Below are 18973 nucleotides of genomic sequence, written 5' to 3'. Positions count from 1 at the left end.
CAGCCAAATTTATTGAACATTTATTAAATACCTGCTCTGATTCGGGCACTGTGTTAGGCCTTTGGAGGACTGTAAAAACAAGGTAATATCTTAGCTATCTGAGAGCATACAATCTAGCAGGAGAGACAGATTTGTAAACAAGTAACTGTATCACAGATCTAAGTGAAAAAGGGTCATGGTGACATTAGGCAGTGGCCACACTACCTTTTCTCACCCACAAGAATAGCTAAGATAAAAACGATGACAATACCAAATGTTAGTGAGGATATGGAGCAGCTAGGACTCTCATTGCTGGTAGAGTATAAAATGTACAACTTCCTTAGAACACTCTTTGGCAAAGTGTTATAAAGCTAAACATACCCCTATTCTATGACCCAGAAATTCCATGCCCACCCATTTGCTCAAAAGAAATGACAGCACATGTCCCCAAAAAGTCTTGTACAAGAATGTTCATAGCAGCTTTATTCATAACAGCCAAAAGCTGGAAACAACCCAAATGTCTATCAACAGGATAATGGGAAAAAATTGTGACTTATTTATACAGTAGAACACTATGACAGAAAAATAACAAGCTATTGATACACACAACGTGGATGACTCTCAAGAAAAGTTATTTTGAGTGAAATAAACCAGACACGAAAGAGTATGCAATACGTACTGTGCGAGTTTATTTGCAGCAAATTCAAAGACAGACAAAACTATTCCATAGTGATAGGAATCATAACAATACTTGCCTCTGGTTGTGAGAAAGGGAGTTGGTGATAAGAGGCATAAAAGAAGGTTCTGGGGTGATGGAAAGGTGTATCTTGATTGAGGTGATGGTTACATTCCTATTAAAAATAACTGAATTTTACACTTAAGATCTGTACATTTCCCTATAAGCAAATTTTATCTGAAAACATCATTATTATCGTGTTGCATATATAAAATTAAAACCTTTGATTCAGTATTTCTTTTGAAAAGTACAGGCTTTGACCCAAGCATTCAGTTTTTCATTCTACAGCTTATTAGCCTTTGGTCCTAGACAAATTACTTAAACTTCTGGATCTCAATTTACTTATTCCAAAAATGAGAATAATTATTATAATTAATAATATGTTAGAGAAGGCATATAAAGTGCTTAGCACAACGCCTACTGAATTATTTGTAGCTGCTATCTTATTATTATTCTTATCCTTGTCATTGTCATCATCAGGGTCACTAAGGGACAGCAGAAAACATTATGGTAACCCAGAAGAATGCAGATGTCATTTCACCTTAGGAATGGCATGAAATGGATGGTATTTGCAGTAGATTTTGAAGGATTAAGAGAATTTTAATCAGGGAAGAGGAAAATAATATTTCAAACAAAAGAATGACTTGGAGTGTGCAGAGAGCAGCAATAATTCCAGTGCAGCCCAAGTGAGGGGCCAAACTGCCAGAGAAGAGGATAAAAATAAGACCTTGGCCAGTTAATGTAGAGCCATTACAGTGTATATACCAGCTAAGATATATGAGGGTACTTCGGAAAGTTCATGGTATGATTTGTATTAACTTTCAATTTTATTTTTCCATGACCTTTTTGAAGTACCCTTGTCTGTACTTCAAGAAGCATCATAAGGTATCTGGGAAATTCTGCTTCATTTATTTGCCTTCCCCTACGTCCAGTGGACATGGAAACAAAGAAACAAGCTTTGAGTTAAGTTAAAGCTTTGAACAGCATCAGATCGAAAAACAATACTTACATGTGTTATTGTTTAGAATTCAGCCCAAATTCTACCATTTGCTAGTCTTCCTTTGGCAGTTCTGTAGAGATGATTGGTAGATGAGAAACAGATAGAGACAGACAGACAGACATATACACATATACAAGGAGTCTTCAAAAAGCTCATGGAATGATTCATAATATTTTCCAATTCCATTTTTCCATGAACTTTTTGAAGTGCCCTCACACATACATAACCAATTGGGGGACCAAGTACAAGCTTTATTAATCCATGACCAAGCATCCCCTATTCTCCAGCTTAAGGCTCTTAGAGTAGCAATCCTACAAGGTGGCCACCAACTATCCCCACCTCCTGGTATTTATGCCCATGTGTGTGGTGCCCTTCTATGTTGTATAAATGTTGATCTATGTCATCAAAAGGATACAGATTAAAAAAAAAAAAAAAGGTTGGGTTTTAAAGGCATTGTGGCTTCTGCCTCTCTCATTCTTTCTTGGTCACTTATGGGGACATAGGCAGCCTGTGGAGAATAACACAGGCCTTTTTGCTAACAGCCATGTAAATGGGATATCTTGACCAATTCTCTGGTCTTAATCAAGCCTTCAGATGACTGTAGCTCCAGCCAGTGTCCTGACGACAGCCTCACAAGTTTCCTGAGCCAGAGTCATCTAGTTAAGACTCCCAAATTCCTGACCCATAGAATCTATAAGATAATAAATTTGTTGTTTTAAGCCACTAAGTATTGGGATAAATTGCTATATGGCAATAGATAACAAATACATCTTCTCCGGCCGTCATTGCTGGGGCACAAACCGGACAGTGAAGCGTAGCTTCCTACCTCCTTCTCCAGGAAGTTCAGTGGAGCAGACCCTGAGTCCTTTTATGCAACTGTGTTATCCACCTAATCTCTGGCAAAGAAACCAAAACGAAATAAGTTGGAGGATATTTGGGACTTCCAGAACAATTCTGTCTGTGTGAGGACAGGAAATGTGGGGGCCTGCAGCACACAGGTGAGGAGGTAAAATAGGGTCTGGCTAATGCTTCTTGACTTCTTGAGATAGCTTCCTGAGCCACTACTACAGCATGGCCAAGGAATGTCAGGATCTGCCCCACAGTGTTAGCAACTTTTGACTTGGGGACAGGTGAGGAGATGGCCAAAAGTGATTCTTTCCTTACTGACTGGGACTGAAATACGAAAAAAAGAACAAATCACTACCCACCCCCCCATCTCACAAACAGTTACCAAAAATGCCTCGCTTATTCATAGATATTTGGAGTAGGTGCCAACAACATAAACACATCAAAGCTCAAGCAAAATATTCTAACATAAACATAAAATACAAATCGTTTTACAGAAACCCACAACCAACAACTTTATTTTAAATATTCGTATAAACCGATCCTGCCACAGATTGAGTCTTTCCACTAGTTCCAACTGCTCAGTAATTGTTCCAGGGATAATTCAAGCTGCCCCTCCTGACCCAGCTCCTGCAACACTGCAGCTATTTGGTATCTTCTCCTTCAGATTCCAATCACAGGAAAACAATTCCAGTAAAATTACACCCAGGGGACAACATGGTAACTACACCAAGGAGAAATCAGCCAACCCCTGGACAGTTGATAAAAACTAAAGTCATCACTGAGGAGCAGATGGACATCATGTTTCTCCAGATGTGATACCCTGAGAAGGATTCAACATCATTTGCAGGGCAGAACAGTGAATCTTATCATTAGACAATCCCAAATTAGGGACAATCCCAAATAGTATTCCCCAAACATGACAATAAAGTGGCAAAGAAAGGCTGAGAGGATGATCCAGATGAAGGGATATGGAAGAGCTGTGACAGCTAAGTGCAATTCCTGGTCCTAGACTGGATTCCGAGAGATGGTGAAATGCTATAAAGGACATTACTGGATCAATTCACAAAATCTATCTACCCATTAGGGAATATCAGGCAAGAATAGTGGATCAATGTTACATGGATAGAAGTGGATAACTATTCTGTAGTCCAGGGATAGACAACCTATGGCCTAGGAGCTGAGAACAGTTTTTACATTTTTAAAGTGTTGTATAAAGAACAAAGAAGAATATGCAACAGAGACTGTATATAGTCCACAAAGCCTCGGGTATTACTATCTGGCACTTTACAGGATAAGTTTGCTGACCTCTGCTATAGTTGTGTAAGAGAATGCTCTTATTTTTAAGGAAGACACACTGAACTATTGAAGGGTAAAGGCCATGATATATGCAATTTAGTCTCAATTCGGAAAAAAGAAACGGTGTGTGTGTGTGTGTACACATGCAGGATAGATAGAAAAACAGACAGAGAGGGAGATAAAGAGAGATTGAGGTAGAGGCAAGATAGAGACAGACAGACACACAGGATGATAAAGCAAATGGGATAAAGGGTTAATAGATACATCTAGGTAAAGAGTAGGTGGGTATTCTTTGTAGTTATTATTCTTTCCATTTTTCTGTTAAGTTTATAATTACTTCCAAATAAAACTTTGTTTTAAATCCTTCATTCTTTGCTGAAATTATAATTCAAGAGTTAAATTTTATCTTTCGATTTTACAAACCTCTGAAAATATTCAGTAATTTATTCCTAATCTCACTTTGTACTTCTGGAAAATAGATGATAGTTATTTTCTATATCTTCATAATAAATGTTAGCTGTAGTTACTTTATACCAGCAACTAGCACTTTCTGAGAATTTTCGCTGTGCCAGATGCTGAGCTAATGGCCTTCTCTTATTTACTTATTTAGTCCTGTGGAAAATCCCAGGAGGTAGGAATTAGTTTACAAATGAGGAGATTCAGGCTTGAGGATATTAATCAACTTGTCCAAGATCATATAATGGCTCAATGGTGAAGTCTGTATAAATGCTGCCTTTCCCAACAAATTGAGAATTGTGTGCAGCTAGGGTCAGAGTCTATCATCTAATTCATGGGATTTTATTATGTGTGGCTCCTTTCTTAAGAGGTGTGGAAGTGAGAAGGTATAGGAGAGAAAAGAATTCAATGGAGTTAGAATATGTGAGGCATCAATTTCTGCTGCCTCTCTTTCCTGCTCTGCTGTTCCCAGGATTACCCGAAATGCTTCAGTCTACAATGAGGCGTTAATACTTAATATGCACCCACACAGATTGAAGTGATGATACGGAAACTGTTGAAGGATCTGCAGATGTCAAGTTGCCTCCCTGTGTGTGTATAACACATACCAGTCCAGACAGAAGCTAAGAACTTGTGAGGCAGGTTCCCAAGGATAGCCACCTAAACCGGAATGCTTTTAAACTTCAGGATTATGGGATTTCAGGCCACCCTAAACTTGTTCTGCTCCCCAGACTGTCCTCCGCCTCATGTCTGCTCCTTACGTCTTAACAATACTCCTCTGACTGTTGCAGGAGAGGAGGTTCTATTTTTATATAGTACCAATGGATATCCTTTGTGATTTAGGGCAACTATAAATTCATCAGAATTCTGGGCCCTTGAACTTTTAAATTCTGAATAGGAAAAATCTACCTAATGTGTATTAAACCTCAGACCATCATAATCAACTTTTAATCCTGTATGAATAGGCTCGAACACTGACTTCAAGCTACCCATCGTTTCTCCATCTCCCACAAAGTCAGAATGAGGAACTGAGAAGACTAAATGGTGGGAAAGTTTTGAAAGGGAGCGAACTCAGAGCAGCCAAAGGCTACTCCCTAAAGAAAAGTGAAGGACTCAGAAGTGCGGTTTTAGCAATGCTAAATTCAAAACTGGTACCAGAATCTTTTATTACCATAGGTTCGTTCTTCCTGGACAATCAACGTGGACAATAACTGAGTCAGACTGTCATTTATTCCACATTCACTGCTGCCAGGCACTACATTAAGCCCTTTACATAATTAAGTCATTTAATTTTAACAACCCAGATACGTAGTTCTCTTCATTACCCCCTTCATTTATTAGAGTGAAAACTGATTGGCAACGTGATTAAATGACCTGCCCAAGGTCACAGAGATGATAAATAGTGGGAGTCAAAACTCAAACCCAAGTCCGTTACTTTTGTCTTGGTTCGTTTCTCCCAGCAGCAGACCCTGAGACAATGATTTGGGTGCAAGTCACTGATTTAGGAAGTGATTCCGGGAAGCACTGGCAGGTGAGCAGGAAGGGACGATGGCCGAGAAAGGGTGCAAGTTACCACAATGAACAACTGGACCTCAATCCTAGGAAACTCTGGGAGCCAGTACAGATACCTCAGTGTTATCCCACCTGAGGGGTGAGGGAGCTGGGGTATTGATCCCCCAATTCTCACTCGTGGTTGATTCAGGGCTGGTCCCTACTCAGGCAACGTCTGCTCCCACAGCCAGAAAAAGAGCTCTTAGACAAAGAAGGGCCTGTGCTTGCAACGGAGAGCTGGGCCGAGGAGTATACGTAGGCCATGCACAGCATTTGCCAACACTCTTCACGTTAGTTAGGTCCAGCTACTGCCAGGCCACACGTAGGACCCAGAAAGCTGTGGCCCTTTGAGTAAAACTCAATCCAGTGTGATGGCTGATGGAGCCCTGTCCTGCCAGTAGCCCCAATGTCAACTCAGAATGCCGAAGTCTGGCTTCTGCAGTCTTGCTGGCTAAGTACTAAATATCTCCTTGCATTTTCAACTGTAAGCGGTAAATTAGCCAATACTTAGTGCCTTTGTGGTTCACTGGGTGCCACAAAATAGCTTCTCCAGCAATGTCACAGCCTAAGCTAAGGAGTCAGCTCCAGCCAGGGGCTAACCAGCTTGTTCTCCACTGTGGTTTGGGTGTGTTTTGAGGAGAAGCCTGTGTAGCACTTGGCTGCCTTTGGTGAACACACCCTCTGAGCTGAGTGTATTAACACACTGAGCATTCCAAGACCTCAAACCCTGGCTTTATCTCTCTGGAAAGGCCAACATCTTCTTTCAGAGATTCAAGGGGATCAGGACTCAGTTATTTTTCCCCTGAATCTGCTCACATTCCTGGTAATTGCATATGATCTAGACTCTCGAATAATGTTTCTCAAACTTCAGTGTGCACGCGAGGTACCGGAGGGTCTTGTTAAAATGCAGACTGTGACTCAGCTTTGGAAGGGGCTGAGGTTCTGAATTCTGATGAGCTCCCAGGCACTGCTGCTGCCATGCAGGACCACACCTAGAGCAGCAGGGCTAGAGGCGATCTCAGCCTCAAGTGAGTCTCGAAGGGATTCTTAAGCCAGTCTTGGGGAAGAGAAGCAGTCACTTCAGCTGAGAAATTACTATGAGGTCAAAGGTCCAGACAGGCAAAGAATTTAAAGTTAACAAAAAAATAAGGTGGCAAGGAAAAACCAAAATTCTACCTAGCAGCAATTAAAGGCCAAGAGGAGGAGGAACAAAGAGTCCGGTGTTTACTGGAGAACTCTGAGCGCTACTTTGTCTGCAGAACAAGGGTTTCTGAGGCTGCTTGAGTGGAAGTTCAAACCTATAAACATCACGTAAGCCACTTTGCAAACCATGACCTTTGAGATCTCAAGGTCCTACGTGAGGATCGTTTAATAAATACAGCGACTGCCTCCCTGTATTTTAATGATAGTTAGCAGTAGGGAGCCCTTACTCTATCTATCTAGTGAGCCTTTTACATGCACTAACTCATTGTGGCCTCACAATTATACAGTGAGGCCCCTGCTATTATTATCTCCTTTTTACTGATGAAGAAAGAGAGAGGCACAAAGTGGGAAAATGACTTGCTTAGAGACACAGAGCTAGGAAGAGGCAGTGCTGGGATTTAAATCTAGGAAGTCTGACTCAAGTCCCCATTATTAGGCCAGATGCACTTTTACCTCCTCTCCTGGCCTTTTCCACCCTCTGCTTCCTCCTACCTGGTAGAGTGATGTGTGCAGTACTTAGCAGCCTCCATCTCCCGGACATCTCTCCCTGGGCCAGGGCAGTTTGGGGTAGGTGGGTACAGCCGGCATCCACCTTGCTAAGGGCCCAAGAACTGGTTCCCACGGTGTTCCCTGAATCATGTCTCACCTTCCTGCATTGACCCTGCTCACTTAGGGATCCCGTCCCAGCAATGTGTTTAGTTCCACAGGCTTTTCCCTGAGGAGCAGAGTCCAACATGCTGCCCAGAGCCTGAGTGCATGGGACACTCTGTCCCCATATTCTAGGCTCTGCCTGTCCCTCATCTTATGTCCCTGAGGTCAAAATTTGCTGCTATGAAACCCCCGCCTGCCCTAGCACCTGCCTCATCCCCAAGCCCAGCCAGGTCCTCTGCTCTCGCCCACTTTTTGCACTCTTTCAAGAAGATCACCTTGTTTCTTTGACCTGCTGTAAGCCATGCAACACCTGCGCACATATTTACAGAGCCATCGAGAAAACCTGAACCAAAGTAGTTACCCAATCTCCTTTACAGAACTTAAAGGCACCAAATTTTCAATGCACCAAAAATGCCCTTGATGATTTCATGGAGAAGAAACTCCATAAATGTGACTTTCAGAAAAAAAAATTTGTTTTGCTTACCGAAGTTGGCCATTCTGACTTTGTTCTCCCCAAAAAACTAAATAAGGGGGCAGTCCTCCCCACCACCATCTAAAAAGTAAGAATAATTTCTTTATCATCATTCAAAATTATGTAAATACTGCTTAATATTTCACATTTGGACTGAATCCTGAGGGATGAAACTGGGTATCTCTGAAGAAACAAGAGGCATGGGGATAAAGATGGGGAGAAAGGAATTAGAAATAGTAAAAAGAAGCACTTATTCATAATCCATTTAGGAAATTTCTATCGAGTGCCTACCATAGGCAAAAGTGGAAATATTGGCGGTAAGCAGCCCATGGAGTAGGCAACCAAAAGATATCTCCAGGTACAGCTGGAGGTGGGCTCTCTGGAGCCATGAATGACAGGATAAACCACCCTCCACACCATGGAGCATGCAGGAGCTGGAGGCTGACATTCCAGCCCCAACCTTGGGATCGGAAGAGAGGAAGGGCACGGAGGACTGGGAGGTGAGTCACATGGCGGTGACTCATTACGTCTAGCCCTTCATCAAAAAGACAATTGCACATAAGAAGAGGAAAGAGGAAACCACGGCAGAAGAGACAGAGCTGTCACTTTACAGCAAAATAAGAGCAACGAACTTATCTTCAGGAAAACACGCTTGGATTCTACCTTTCCAAGAAGATTCTGATTCCCTTTCTTCCTCGTGACAAAATTGTATCTGAAGCTTTCCCCGAGCCAGGAAGCTTACTGATATATTATCAGGGCTTTGAATTTAAGGACAGGCACAGGCTCAGGCTTGCTAAGCGTATTTGTCACCTAAGCCTAATTGTAGTTTTGACACATAGTTGGATTATTTCGGGTATTTAGTGATTCAGTAATCCAGTTCACCATGCCTGTGAGAGACCAGGACTGCTTTGCACCAGCACCAGAAAGTGGCCTCCACACTTTCACTTTGCTTAGCTAAATAACCACCACGCCAGCTCAGTCCTCTCAGTCCTCCAAAAGCAAAGGAAATCTTGGTGAGTCCAACTTTGTGGTGATTAACATCTAAGGCATTATAGATGCTCAACTTTGTGATGATTACATGTTCATAGTATGTCATTATAACTTATAACATTGTACAATAGCACTGTGTATGTGTGCCTTGATGGTGTCAAATTTATTCTAATTTCCATATCCCAGAGTTTTCTTATAAGCCAACAAAAATGGGTTTGTTTGAGAGCTTTTGTTTTTCATTTTTCATAAACAAAATTCTTGGCATTCATTTGCTCATCTGACAAAAAACAAAAACCTAATTGTTCTTCCCTGCTTCTCAGAGGTATCATGAGGATTAAGTATAAGTGCTTTAATAAGCATCGTTATTAAAAATCCCTTGCAGATGTTAGCATGTGGCTTGCTGAAACAGTAGAATCCCACAAGACCTACAAAACATAAATCACAGTCTCCTGACTCCTGTGAGTTTGTAACCCACACGCCGTAGTCTTGTAAAGCAAGACCCTGAGAACCAGAGAGGAAACTACCAGAGGCCAAACTGGGCCCAGCATCCACGCTGAGTGACATCATCCCTTTCCCTGTGTAGCTTCTGCGATTCTAAGAGGTCAGAGAGTTCATCCCTCACAGGGAATAAGAAAAGGTTGATTGATTTTCCCTCTGCTCGAGGATCACGATGTGTAGACCTGGGGGTTTATGAAGGCTACCAAAAGCTTCTCACCATGGAACTCTCCATTCAAGTCGAACATGCTGAGGTCCCTGCCTTGGAAGGGACTGGGATTCCTTTTGCTTCCATCTGCAAAATGCATAAAACAAGACATAGCCACTTAAAGGCTTGTTTTCATGTCCTGTTCGTTATTTTTTTTTTAAATGGAGAGAAAATTCTCTTTAGGAATAGTGGCGTTCATTTTAAAACGAATCCTGGACTAACCCTCTAGTGTATATGTGACTTTTTTGATGCAAAAAAAAACCAATACAATAACCTCTGGATTTACAGATTTTCCAAAATCTTAGAATATTCATTTAATATCCTAATATAGTTCACTTGGGTTTATTTTTATTACTATGGCATTGGAGTCACACTTACCATGTGTCGTTCCTGTACAAAAACTTACAAGTTACAAATCCCAGAATGTTCTTTAAACAGGAATGCTTTCATCTATTATCTCTTGATTCCATTCAGAGGCTAACAGGCCTGTGGTAGATTATAGGAAAGGGAGACTGGTTTCCCCAATCACGTTTTCCTTCAGCATTTTAGAAACCCAGCCTAAAGCAAAAGTGAAAAGGTATCTGTCAATACAGGTGAAGGTTTATTATCCCTGAGAATTTTCAAAACAAGAAAGCTGCTTTCTGTTTCCTTGGCTGCCATCTAGTGGTTAATGATGGAGTGTCACTAAAACATGCTCTTTTTTTTTTTTTTTTTTTTTTTTTAATTTTATTTTGTCGATATACATTGTAGCTGATTATTGCTCCCCATCACCAAAACCTCCCTCCCTTCTCCCTCCCCCCCTACCCCCCAACAATGTCCTTTCTGTTTGCTTGTTGTATCAACTTCAAATAATTGTGGTTGTTATATCTTCTTCCCCCCCCCCCCCGTTTGTGTGTGTGTGTGTGTGAATTTATATATTAATTTTTAGCTCCCTCCAATAAGTGAGAACATGTGGTATTTCTCTTTCTGTGCCTGACTTGTTTCACTTAATATAATTCTCTCAAGGTCCATCCATGTTGTTGCAAATGGCAGTATTTCATTCGTTTTTATAGCTGAGTAGTATTCCATTGTGTAGATGTACCACATTTTCCGTATCCACTCATCTGATGATGGGCATTTGGGCTGGTTCCAACTCCTGGCTATTGTAAAGAGTGCTGCGATGAACATTGGGGAACAGGTATACCTTCGACTTGATGATTTCCATTCCTCTGGGTATATTCCCAACAGTGGGATGGCTGGGTCGTATGGTAGATCTATTTGCAATTGTTTAAGGAACCTCCATACCATTTTCCATAGAGGCTGCACCATTTTGCAGTCCCACCAACAATGTATGAGAGTTCCTTTTTCTCCGCAGCCTCGCCAGCATTTATCGTTCATAGTCTTTTGGATTTTAGCCATCCTAACTGGGCTTAGATGGTATCTCAATGTGGTTTTGATTTGCATTTCCCGGATACTGAGTGATGTTGAGCATTTTTTCTTATGTCTGTTGGCCATTTGGATATCTTCCTTAGAGAAATGCCTACTTAGCTCTTTTGCCCATTTTTTAATTGGGTTGCTTGTTTTCTTCTTGTAAAGTTGTTTGAGTTCCTTATATATTCTGGATATTAATCCTTTGTCAGATGTATATTTTGCAAATATTTTCTCCCACTCTGTTGGTTGTCTTTTAACTCTTTTAATTGTTTCTTTTGCTGTGCAGAAGCTTTTTAGTTTGATATAATCCCATTTGTTTATTTTTCCTTTGGTTGCCCGTGCTTTTGGGGTCATATTCATGAAGTCTGTGCCCAGTCCTATTTCCTGAAGTGTTTCTCCTATGTTTTCTTTAAGAAGTTTTATTGTCTCAGGGTGTATATTTAAGTCCTTAATCCATTTTGAGTTGATTTTAGTATACGGTGAGAGGTATGGATCTAGTTTCATTCTCCTGCATATCGATATCCAGTTATCCCAGCCCCACTTGCTGAAGAGGCAGTCCCTTCCCCAGTGAATAGGCTTGGTGCCTTTGTCAAAGATCAGATGGCAGTAAGTGTGTGGGTTGATTTCTGGATTCTCTATTCTATTCCATTGGTCAGTGTGTCTGGTTTTATGCCAGTACCATACTGTTTTGGTTATTATAGCTTTGTAGTATAGCTTAAAGTCAGGTATTGTTATGCCTCCAGCTTTATTTTTTTTGCTGAGCATTGCTTTGGCTATTCGTGGTCTTTTATTAAATGGATAAATTTCTGGACACACACAAGCTCCCAAAACTGAACCGTGAAGACGTAGAAAATTTGAACAGACCAATAACAATAAAGGAGATTGAAGCTGTTATCAGAAGGCTCCCAACAAAGAAAAGCCCAGGACCAGATGGATTCACAGCAGAATTTTACCAAACATTCAAAGAGGAATTGACACCGATTCTTTACAAACTATTCCAAAAGATTGAAACGGGCGCTAATCTCCCAAACTCATTCTATGAAGCAAACATCATCCTGATACCAAAACCAGGTAAAGATATAACCAAAAAAGAAAACTACAGGCCGATATCCTTGATGAATATAGATGCAAAAATCCTCACTAAAATACTAGCAAACAGAATACAGCAACACATACGAAAAATTATTCATCACGATCAAGTGGGATTCATCCCAGGGATGCAAGGTTGGTTCAACATACGCAAATCAATAAATGTGATACACCATATTAATAAACTCAAACACAAGGACCATATGATCATCTCTATAGATGCTGAAAAAGCATTTGATAAAGTTCAGCACTCATTCATGACAAAGACCCTCTATAAGTTAGGTATAGAGGGAAAGTATCTCAACATAATTAAAGCCATATATGACAAACCCACTGCCAATATCATCCTGAATGGGGAAAAGCTGAAAGCTTTTCCTTTAAGAACAGGCACTAGACAAGGATGCCCACTCTCACCACTCCTATTCAACATAGTGTTGGAAGTACTAGCCAGAGCAATCAGAGAAGAGAAGGAAATAAAGGGCATCCAGATTGGAAAAGATGAAGTCAAACTGTCCCTGTTTGCAGATGACATGATCCTATATATCGAACAGCCTAAAACCTCTACAGAAAAACTGTTGGAATTGATAAATGATTTCAGCACAGTAGCAGGATACAAAATCAACACACAAAAATCAGTAGCATTTCTTTTCTCCAATAGTGAACATGCAGAACGAGAAATCAAGAAAGCCTGCCCATTTACAATAGCCACCAAAAAAATAAAATACTTAGGAATTGAGTTAACCAAGGAGGTGAAAAATCTCTATAATGAGAACTACAAACCACTGCTGAGAGAAATTAGAGAGGATACAAGAAGATGGAAAGATATTCCATGCTCTTGGATTGGAAGAATCAACATAGTGAAAATGTCCATACTACCCAAAGTGATATACAAATTCAATGCAATCCCCATCAAAATTCCAAAGACATTTTTCTCAGAAATGGAAAAAACTATCCAGACATTTATATAAAACATGCTCTTCAGAACATTTCAGAAGATACCTGCTGTCTTTAAAACAAAAATATTATAGAAAACAATGCAGAGGTTTCTCAAAGAACCACAGGTAGAGCTACCATACGATCCAGCAATCCCACTACTGGGTACATATCTAAAGGAAAGGTAATCATCATGTTGAAGGGACACCTGCACTCCTGTGTTTATTGCAGCTCTATTTACAGTAGCCAAAATATGGAACCAACCTAAATGTCTATCAATGGATGACTGGATAAAGAAAATGTGGTGTATATACACCATGAAATACTACTCAATCATAAAAAAGAATGAAGTTCTGCCATCTGTAGCAACATGGATGAGTCTGGAGAAAATTATATTAAGTGAAATAAGCCAGGCAAAGAAACAGGAATACCACATGTTCTCACTCCTAACCGGCTGCTAGAAAAGGAGGGGGAGGGGGAGGGAAGGAGGGAAGAAGGAAGGAATGAAGGAAAGAAAGAAAGAGAAACAAGACCACAACAATACATCGAACTTTCAGAAGGAGAGAACAAACCTAAGGATACTAGAGATGTGGGGGCAGGAGGGAAGGGAGATTGGGAAGTGATAGGTCAGGCAAAGGGCATAAAGAAATATCACGATTTGTAAGAACGAATATGCCAATAATAAATTAAAATTTTAATGCAAAATAAATAAAACAAAAACAAAAACACAGTTAACTAAATAAATATACTACAGACGTAAGGCAATTATACTTTCTAATAATTCTTACTTAGTTCCCAAAGTGGCTTTTCCTTTCCTGTTTCCTGCTTTCTCCATGAAAAGAAAATTAATTCAGTCATCAAATATTGATTTAGCACTGATACTGTGCACTAGGACTGGGGATATAGATGAAGAAGATAAGGTCCCTCCCTTCTGTAGAGGTGAGATGTTAAAACAAATAATGATCGACATGATGAGTGCTTTAAAAAAGAATAGATGAGTCATGAGGGACCCTTAATTGTGGATGTGTCATTGACCAGAAGAGTTTGAGTCATGGCTTGAGTGATGTGTGGGAGCTCTGCAGGCAGACAAGAGGAGAAAAGCATATAGGAGAGTCGGGAGGCTGTGTGTTGGGAAACATTGAGAAACTACATCAGAAAGACAGGCAGAGGCTGGATCAGAAAGGGCCTTTTGAGATTAAATTAGATAACTACAAAACCTCAGTGGCATGCAACAATCAGCACTTATATCTCACTCATGACTGCAGGTGGGCTGGGGTAAGTGTGCTCTACGTTACCTGTCTCTCGTCCTCCCCTGGGGCCATCCTGGGACTTATGGGCTAGCCTGGGCATGTTTGTTGCATGTCACTAGCAGAATCACAAGAGAAAGAGTAGAAATGTGTAAGGCCTCTTCAGACCTAGGCTTGCAAGTAGCAAACAGTCTCGTCGCTTTATTAGCCAAAGCAAATCACTTGGCTGAACCTAAGTCAAGGGACAGGGAAATGTCCTCCACCTCTTTAGTGGTAAGGACTGCAAAATCACATAGCCAGGGACTCAAATGGGGGTGGGGTGGGAAATGAGGACAGTAATGCAATCTGCCACAAGTTTTATCTTGGAAATGTTGAGTTTGAGGTATCCATGAATTTGTCTTAAAAGTGGTTGGAAAATCACTAGGGGCATGAAGTTCAAAATAGAGGTCTAGCTTTGGGTTATGGATCCCAGATCCCCAAAGACCCCAAACATGCAAACTTCTGGGGCCCATCCCACACCAACTGATTTGAATCTCTGACTAGAAAGACCAGGAATCTGCATTTTAACTAGTTCCCCAGATGATGACTCCTAATCACACTGAAGGTTGAGACCCACTGGTAGGTAAGTGAAAAAATAGAGAAAAGGACAGGGGTCAAAAAGAAAATGGGCGAAAAGAGGACATGGTTCCCACAAAGGATGCTGAAAATAGTAAGGATGGATAAAAGAAACCTAAGAAGAATGGTGTCCAGACACCAGAGGGAGATGCTTGAAATATGAGTGTGTGTTGAATTACATCAAATGCTGCCTACACATTAAGTAGGAAAAGAACTTTAGAAAGCCCTGTGAAGCAATTAGGAAATAGTTTATAAATAGGATATAAAACTGACTCCAGGGATATTATTAGGTCTGTTTTGCAGATGAAAAGCAAACAAAAAAGTGACACAAAATGAAATGAAGATATACCATCTCTTCCATTTCTTCTTTCGCTGGTCCCATGTTACCATGGTGAAATTGATTAATTCCACATGTGAACTGACATATCTCCAGCTAATTATTAAAGAAAGAAAAATGCCATTTTTGTACCTATTGGTTCTCTTGTTATGGCTTATATTAACAGCATACTAAAAAGGGCTATTTCTAACACATAAAGCCTTACATATTTGAATAAAGACTATTCCTTGATTTTCTTATTTTTTTTCATTATTTCCTTAATTTCTTTATTATTTATACTGTAAGTTTTTTTTCTTAAGCAGGTCAAAGGATGTCAAAGAGTGTATGTATTATAACTAACTCTTGGATTTCCAAGAGCAATCTCTAGAACTTAGCACCCTATTCACATGTAACACACTCTTTCTGAAATGCCAGGACCCAAGATCCAGTCTCTAGTGTTTGGATGCTGGAGACACCTTGGTTAGCACTATTGATAACCAGTGGCCTCTCAGCAAAGAGGTTCTGATATTGAGCTATCAAATTCTAATGTATCCTCCCTCACTCCAGTTCACATGAAGGCACCTTTATTTGAATATGGTCTGCTCAAGTAAACCTGATCATTCACACACACACACACACACACACACACACACACACACACACAAATACATCTACAACTCTATTTTAAAGAAATACTTTGTGGCCTCATTGAGAGTGGCAAGGTTGCATCGTGGAAAGTCAATGCACCTGCTAATGTATTCACCCAGCTTTGCGGGAAGCCCTAAAACAGATCCACACACTGATTGGAGACTCGAAGACAAAGTTGAAGGGCTCTTCACTGAGACCCAAGAGCCTAGCTAATTTGAGTTCAGACCAGTGAGTGGCAAACCAATGGACATCTTCTTCTTGAGAGCTTTGTCCTACATGGGTCAAAACCAGTATCAACTGTGCACTTTTTGATTTGTCTTTGCTAGATGTCTCCTTTTGTGAGCATTCTAATGGTACTTTAATGCCTGGTGAGCAGTACATAACAGTCACTCCAGCAGTTCAGTAGCACCTCCATCCCTTTAAACTAAGATTGGATTCTCAACCTAAAGTGTTTTAGTTCCAGATTCTCAAAAAAGGGAAGCTTAGGAAGTGCAGAGAAATATGGTAGAAACATAGCAAGTCAAAAAACATGCACATGGGGCTGAGCCCCTGGCGCACTCGGGAGAGTGCGGCGCTGGGAGCGCGGCAATGCTCCCGCCGCGGGTTCAGATCCTATATAGGAATGGCCAGTGCACTCACTGGCTGAGTGCCGGTCACGAAAAAGACAAAAAAAAAAAAAACCATGCACATAAACCTTTGCCATTTTTCTCTCTCTAAAGGCTTTAAAAGCTAAAAACAAAATAAAACACACACACACACACACACAAATAGCTGAGTTGGTAGACAAGTTTTTCCAAATGATCTCTCAACCCCAGCCCAGTCATCTACATCTGATTGCAGGTAAATGAAATGCCACTGATAATTACATTTGACATTAAAAGTTAACGAGAATGTTTTACTAGATATTCATCCTTCCTTGTTTTCCTATAGCATGGAGTTTGAGAAGGGATAACAGCTCTCACAAAAGGCAGTACAGTAGTGGTTACAAATGTGGTTCACAGTACAGACTACATGGGCTTAAATTTTGACTCTGCCATTTATGATCATTGACCTCAGACAGTTTACCAAATCCCTCTGTGCCTCAGTTTCCTGAACCATAAACTGGAGATACTACTAATGCCTCCTCTGGAAAGCTCTTGTGAGGACTAAATGAGCTCTGGCAAAGCATGGGCTTAGGAGGTTGCCTGGCACATGGATGGGTCTCAATAAATGTAAGGTACTATTAATACGTCCAGAGTTCCCCAAATATTTTGCAAAAGAGTGCTAATTGTTCCACTGCCTTAAGGTTTTGAAATGTCTGAGGTTGTTGGATGTTGAAAATCAAGTCCCAAAACCTAGGAAGTGCAATCCCTGCCAGAAATGCTGCTGCTTTGTGCAAACTCGGCCAACCTCTAACATACTCATGTGTAAACAATAGATGACTAGTAGTTCATTTTGCCTCTCGGGGTTTATTTTAACCTGGCAACAAAGCTTAAGAGGTGCATTGAGAGTAGGATTTCAATCTCTCTAGGGCAGAAGAGGAGAGATTTGTAGGAATCTAGGATACCATGAGCCTCCAGTGGGGTTTTACTCCGCCTTCTTGTACAAACCCGACTATTCCTCTTGTCACAGTTAAGTTTTTCTAGAAAATACACCTCTCTCTCTCCCTGAGTGTTCTCTAATTCTGACTTAGCTCTGTGAAAGTTCAGGTCTGAGCATGAACTTAAAAAATCTGATGCCTCCTCGAGAAAGAAAATGGGGGAGGAAAAGAAAACCCTCTTATGACTCCATTTCTTTTTTGGTATTATTTAAAGACATGCAAAGCCTAGAGAAGCTTCTGAGAGATGCTGTCATCTACGGCCAGCCTCGGACCCGCAGAGCTTGGAAAAAGATTCTCATCATGGCGGAGGGTGTCTACAGGTATGTTGATAACCAGAGGCATTTTAACCCTGTGGCCCACAGCATGCTAACTAATGGGGAGAGGGTGACCTTTCCTAGCTAAATGGAAAAGTGAGTGAGATATGGATATTACAGAGGACCTGAGACAGAACTACCAATGGGAGCTGTCAGACCTTGGGGGCACCTGTCTTTTCAATGACTCTATGCATATGGCAGAGCACCTTGAAGGCCAGCATGCTTATAAAGGCTTCCTCAGAAATGTCCTCACAGGGGGTTGCTAACTTGTGTTGGTTCTTTTCACTACCCTTGGCTGCCCCAGTTTCAAATGTCTTTTGCTTGCAGTTGGGTTATTCAATATCAGGACACTCTTTGCCTTAATGACTGTCATAGATGTTGCCACTGGGTTGCCCAGATATTCCCCCAACAGGACAGGGCACCTGACCTCCAGACACTTGCTGAATTTGGCCAATGATTGACATCAGAATACAAAAGGCCCGTGTGGTTTTACAATGTAGGACTAACCTGGAGTGCAATTCTCACTGCAGAGCAGGATGGTGGGTGATCTTAGCATCTAAAGATATGCCCTTGGCCTGAGTTTTCCTGCTGCTTTAAGCTGAGCAGACAAAATGCCCATGAAGCCATTCAGAGCACTTTTATGTTGCAGGTTGCGACTGAATTTGCTTCATTCTCTGTCTGAGTTGATTATTGTTACTGAGATGGAAAGTGCTCCCAAGCATTCCTTCTGTTGGGTGTCCTAGGCTATGAGCCAAGGAAACATAATCTCGGAGTATCCGCTTCTAAAGTAATTCTCAAACATCCTGATGTTGGAGGAATCAAGGGAGATATTTCCTATGAGATAATGAAACATGAAAAACATTAAAAGGAAGGAAGTGAGGTGCTGTTTGACTTCCCACACAGGAGGAGTGTGGACCTGGTTAAGCCGGATAATCT

General features: G+C 41.0%; 1 protein-coding gene across 1 annotated transcript in view; it reads left to right on the top strand.

Annotated features, from left to right (window-relative positions):
• Nucleotides 1-18973, top strand: part of SPTLC3 (serine palmitoyltransferase long chain base subunit 3) — a 169956-nt gene that overhangs the window by 99021 nt on the left and 51962 nt on the right. Inside the window, exon 7 of the mRNA XM_063077770.1 lies at nt 17938-18043. Coding sequence (XP_062933840.1) covers nt 17938-18043 — 106 coding nt within the window. The remainder of the gene's footprint in view (nt 1-17937; nt 18044-18973) is intronic.

Source organism: Cynocephalus volans, chromosome 1, assembly GCF_027409185.1.
Source record: "Cynocephalus volans isolate mCynVol1 chromosome 1, mCynVol1.pri, whole genome shotgun sequence".
Taxonomy (NCBI): domain Eukaryota; kingdom Metazoa; phylum Chordata; class Mammalia; order Dermoptera; family Cynocephalidae; genus Cynocephalus; species Cynocephalus volans.
This window is presented reverse-complemented; position numbering and strand designations above follow the sequence as displayed.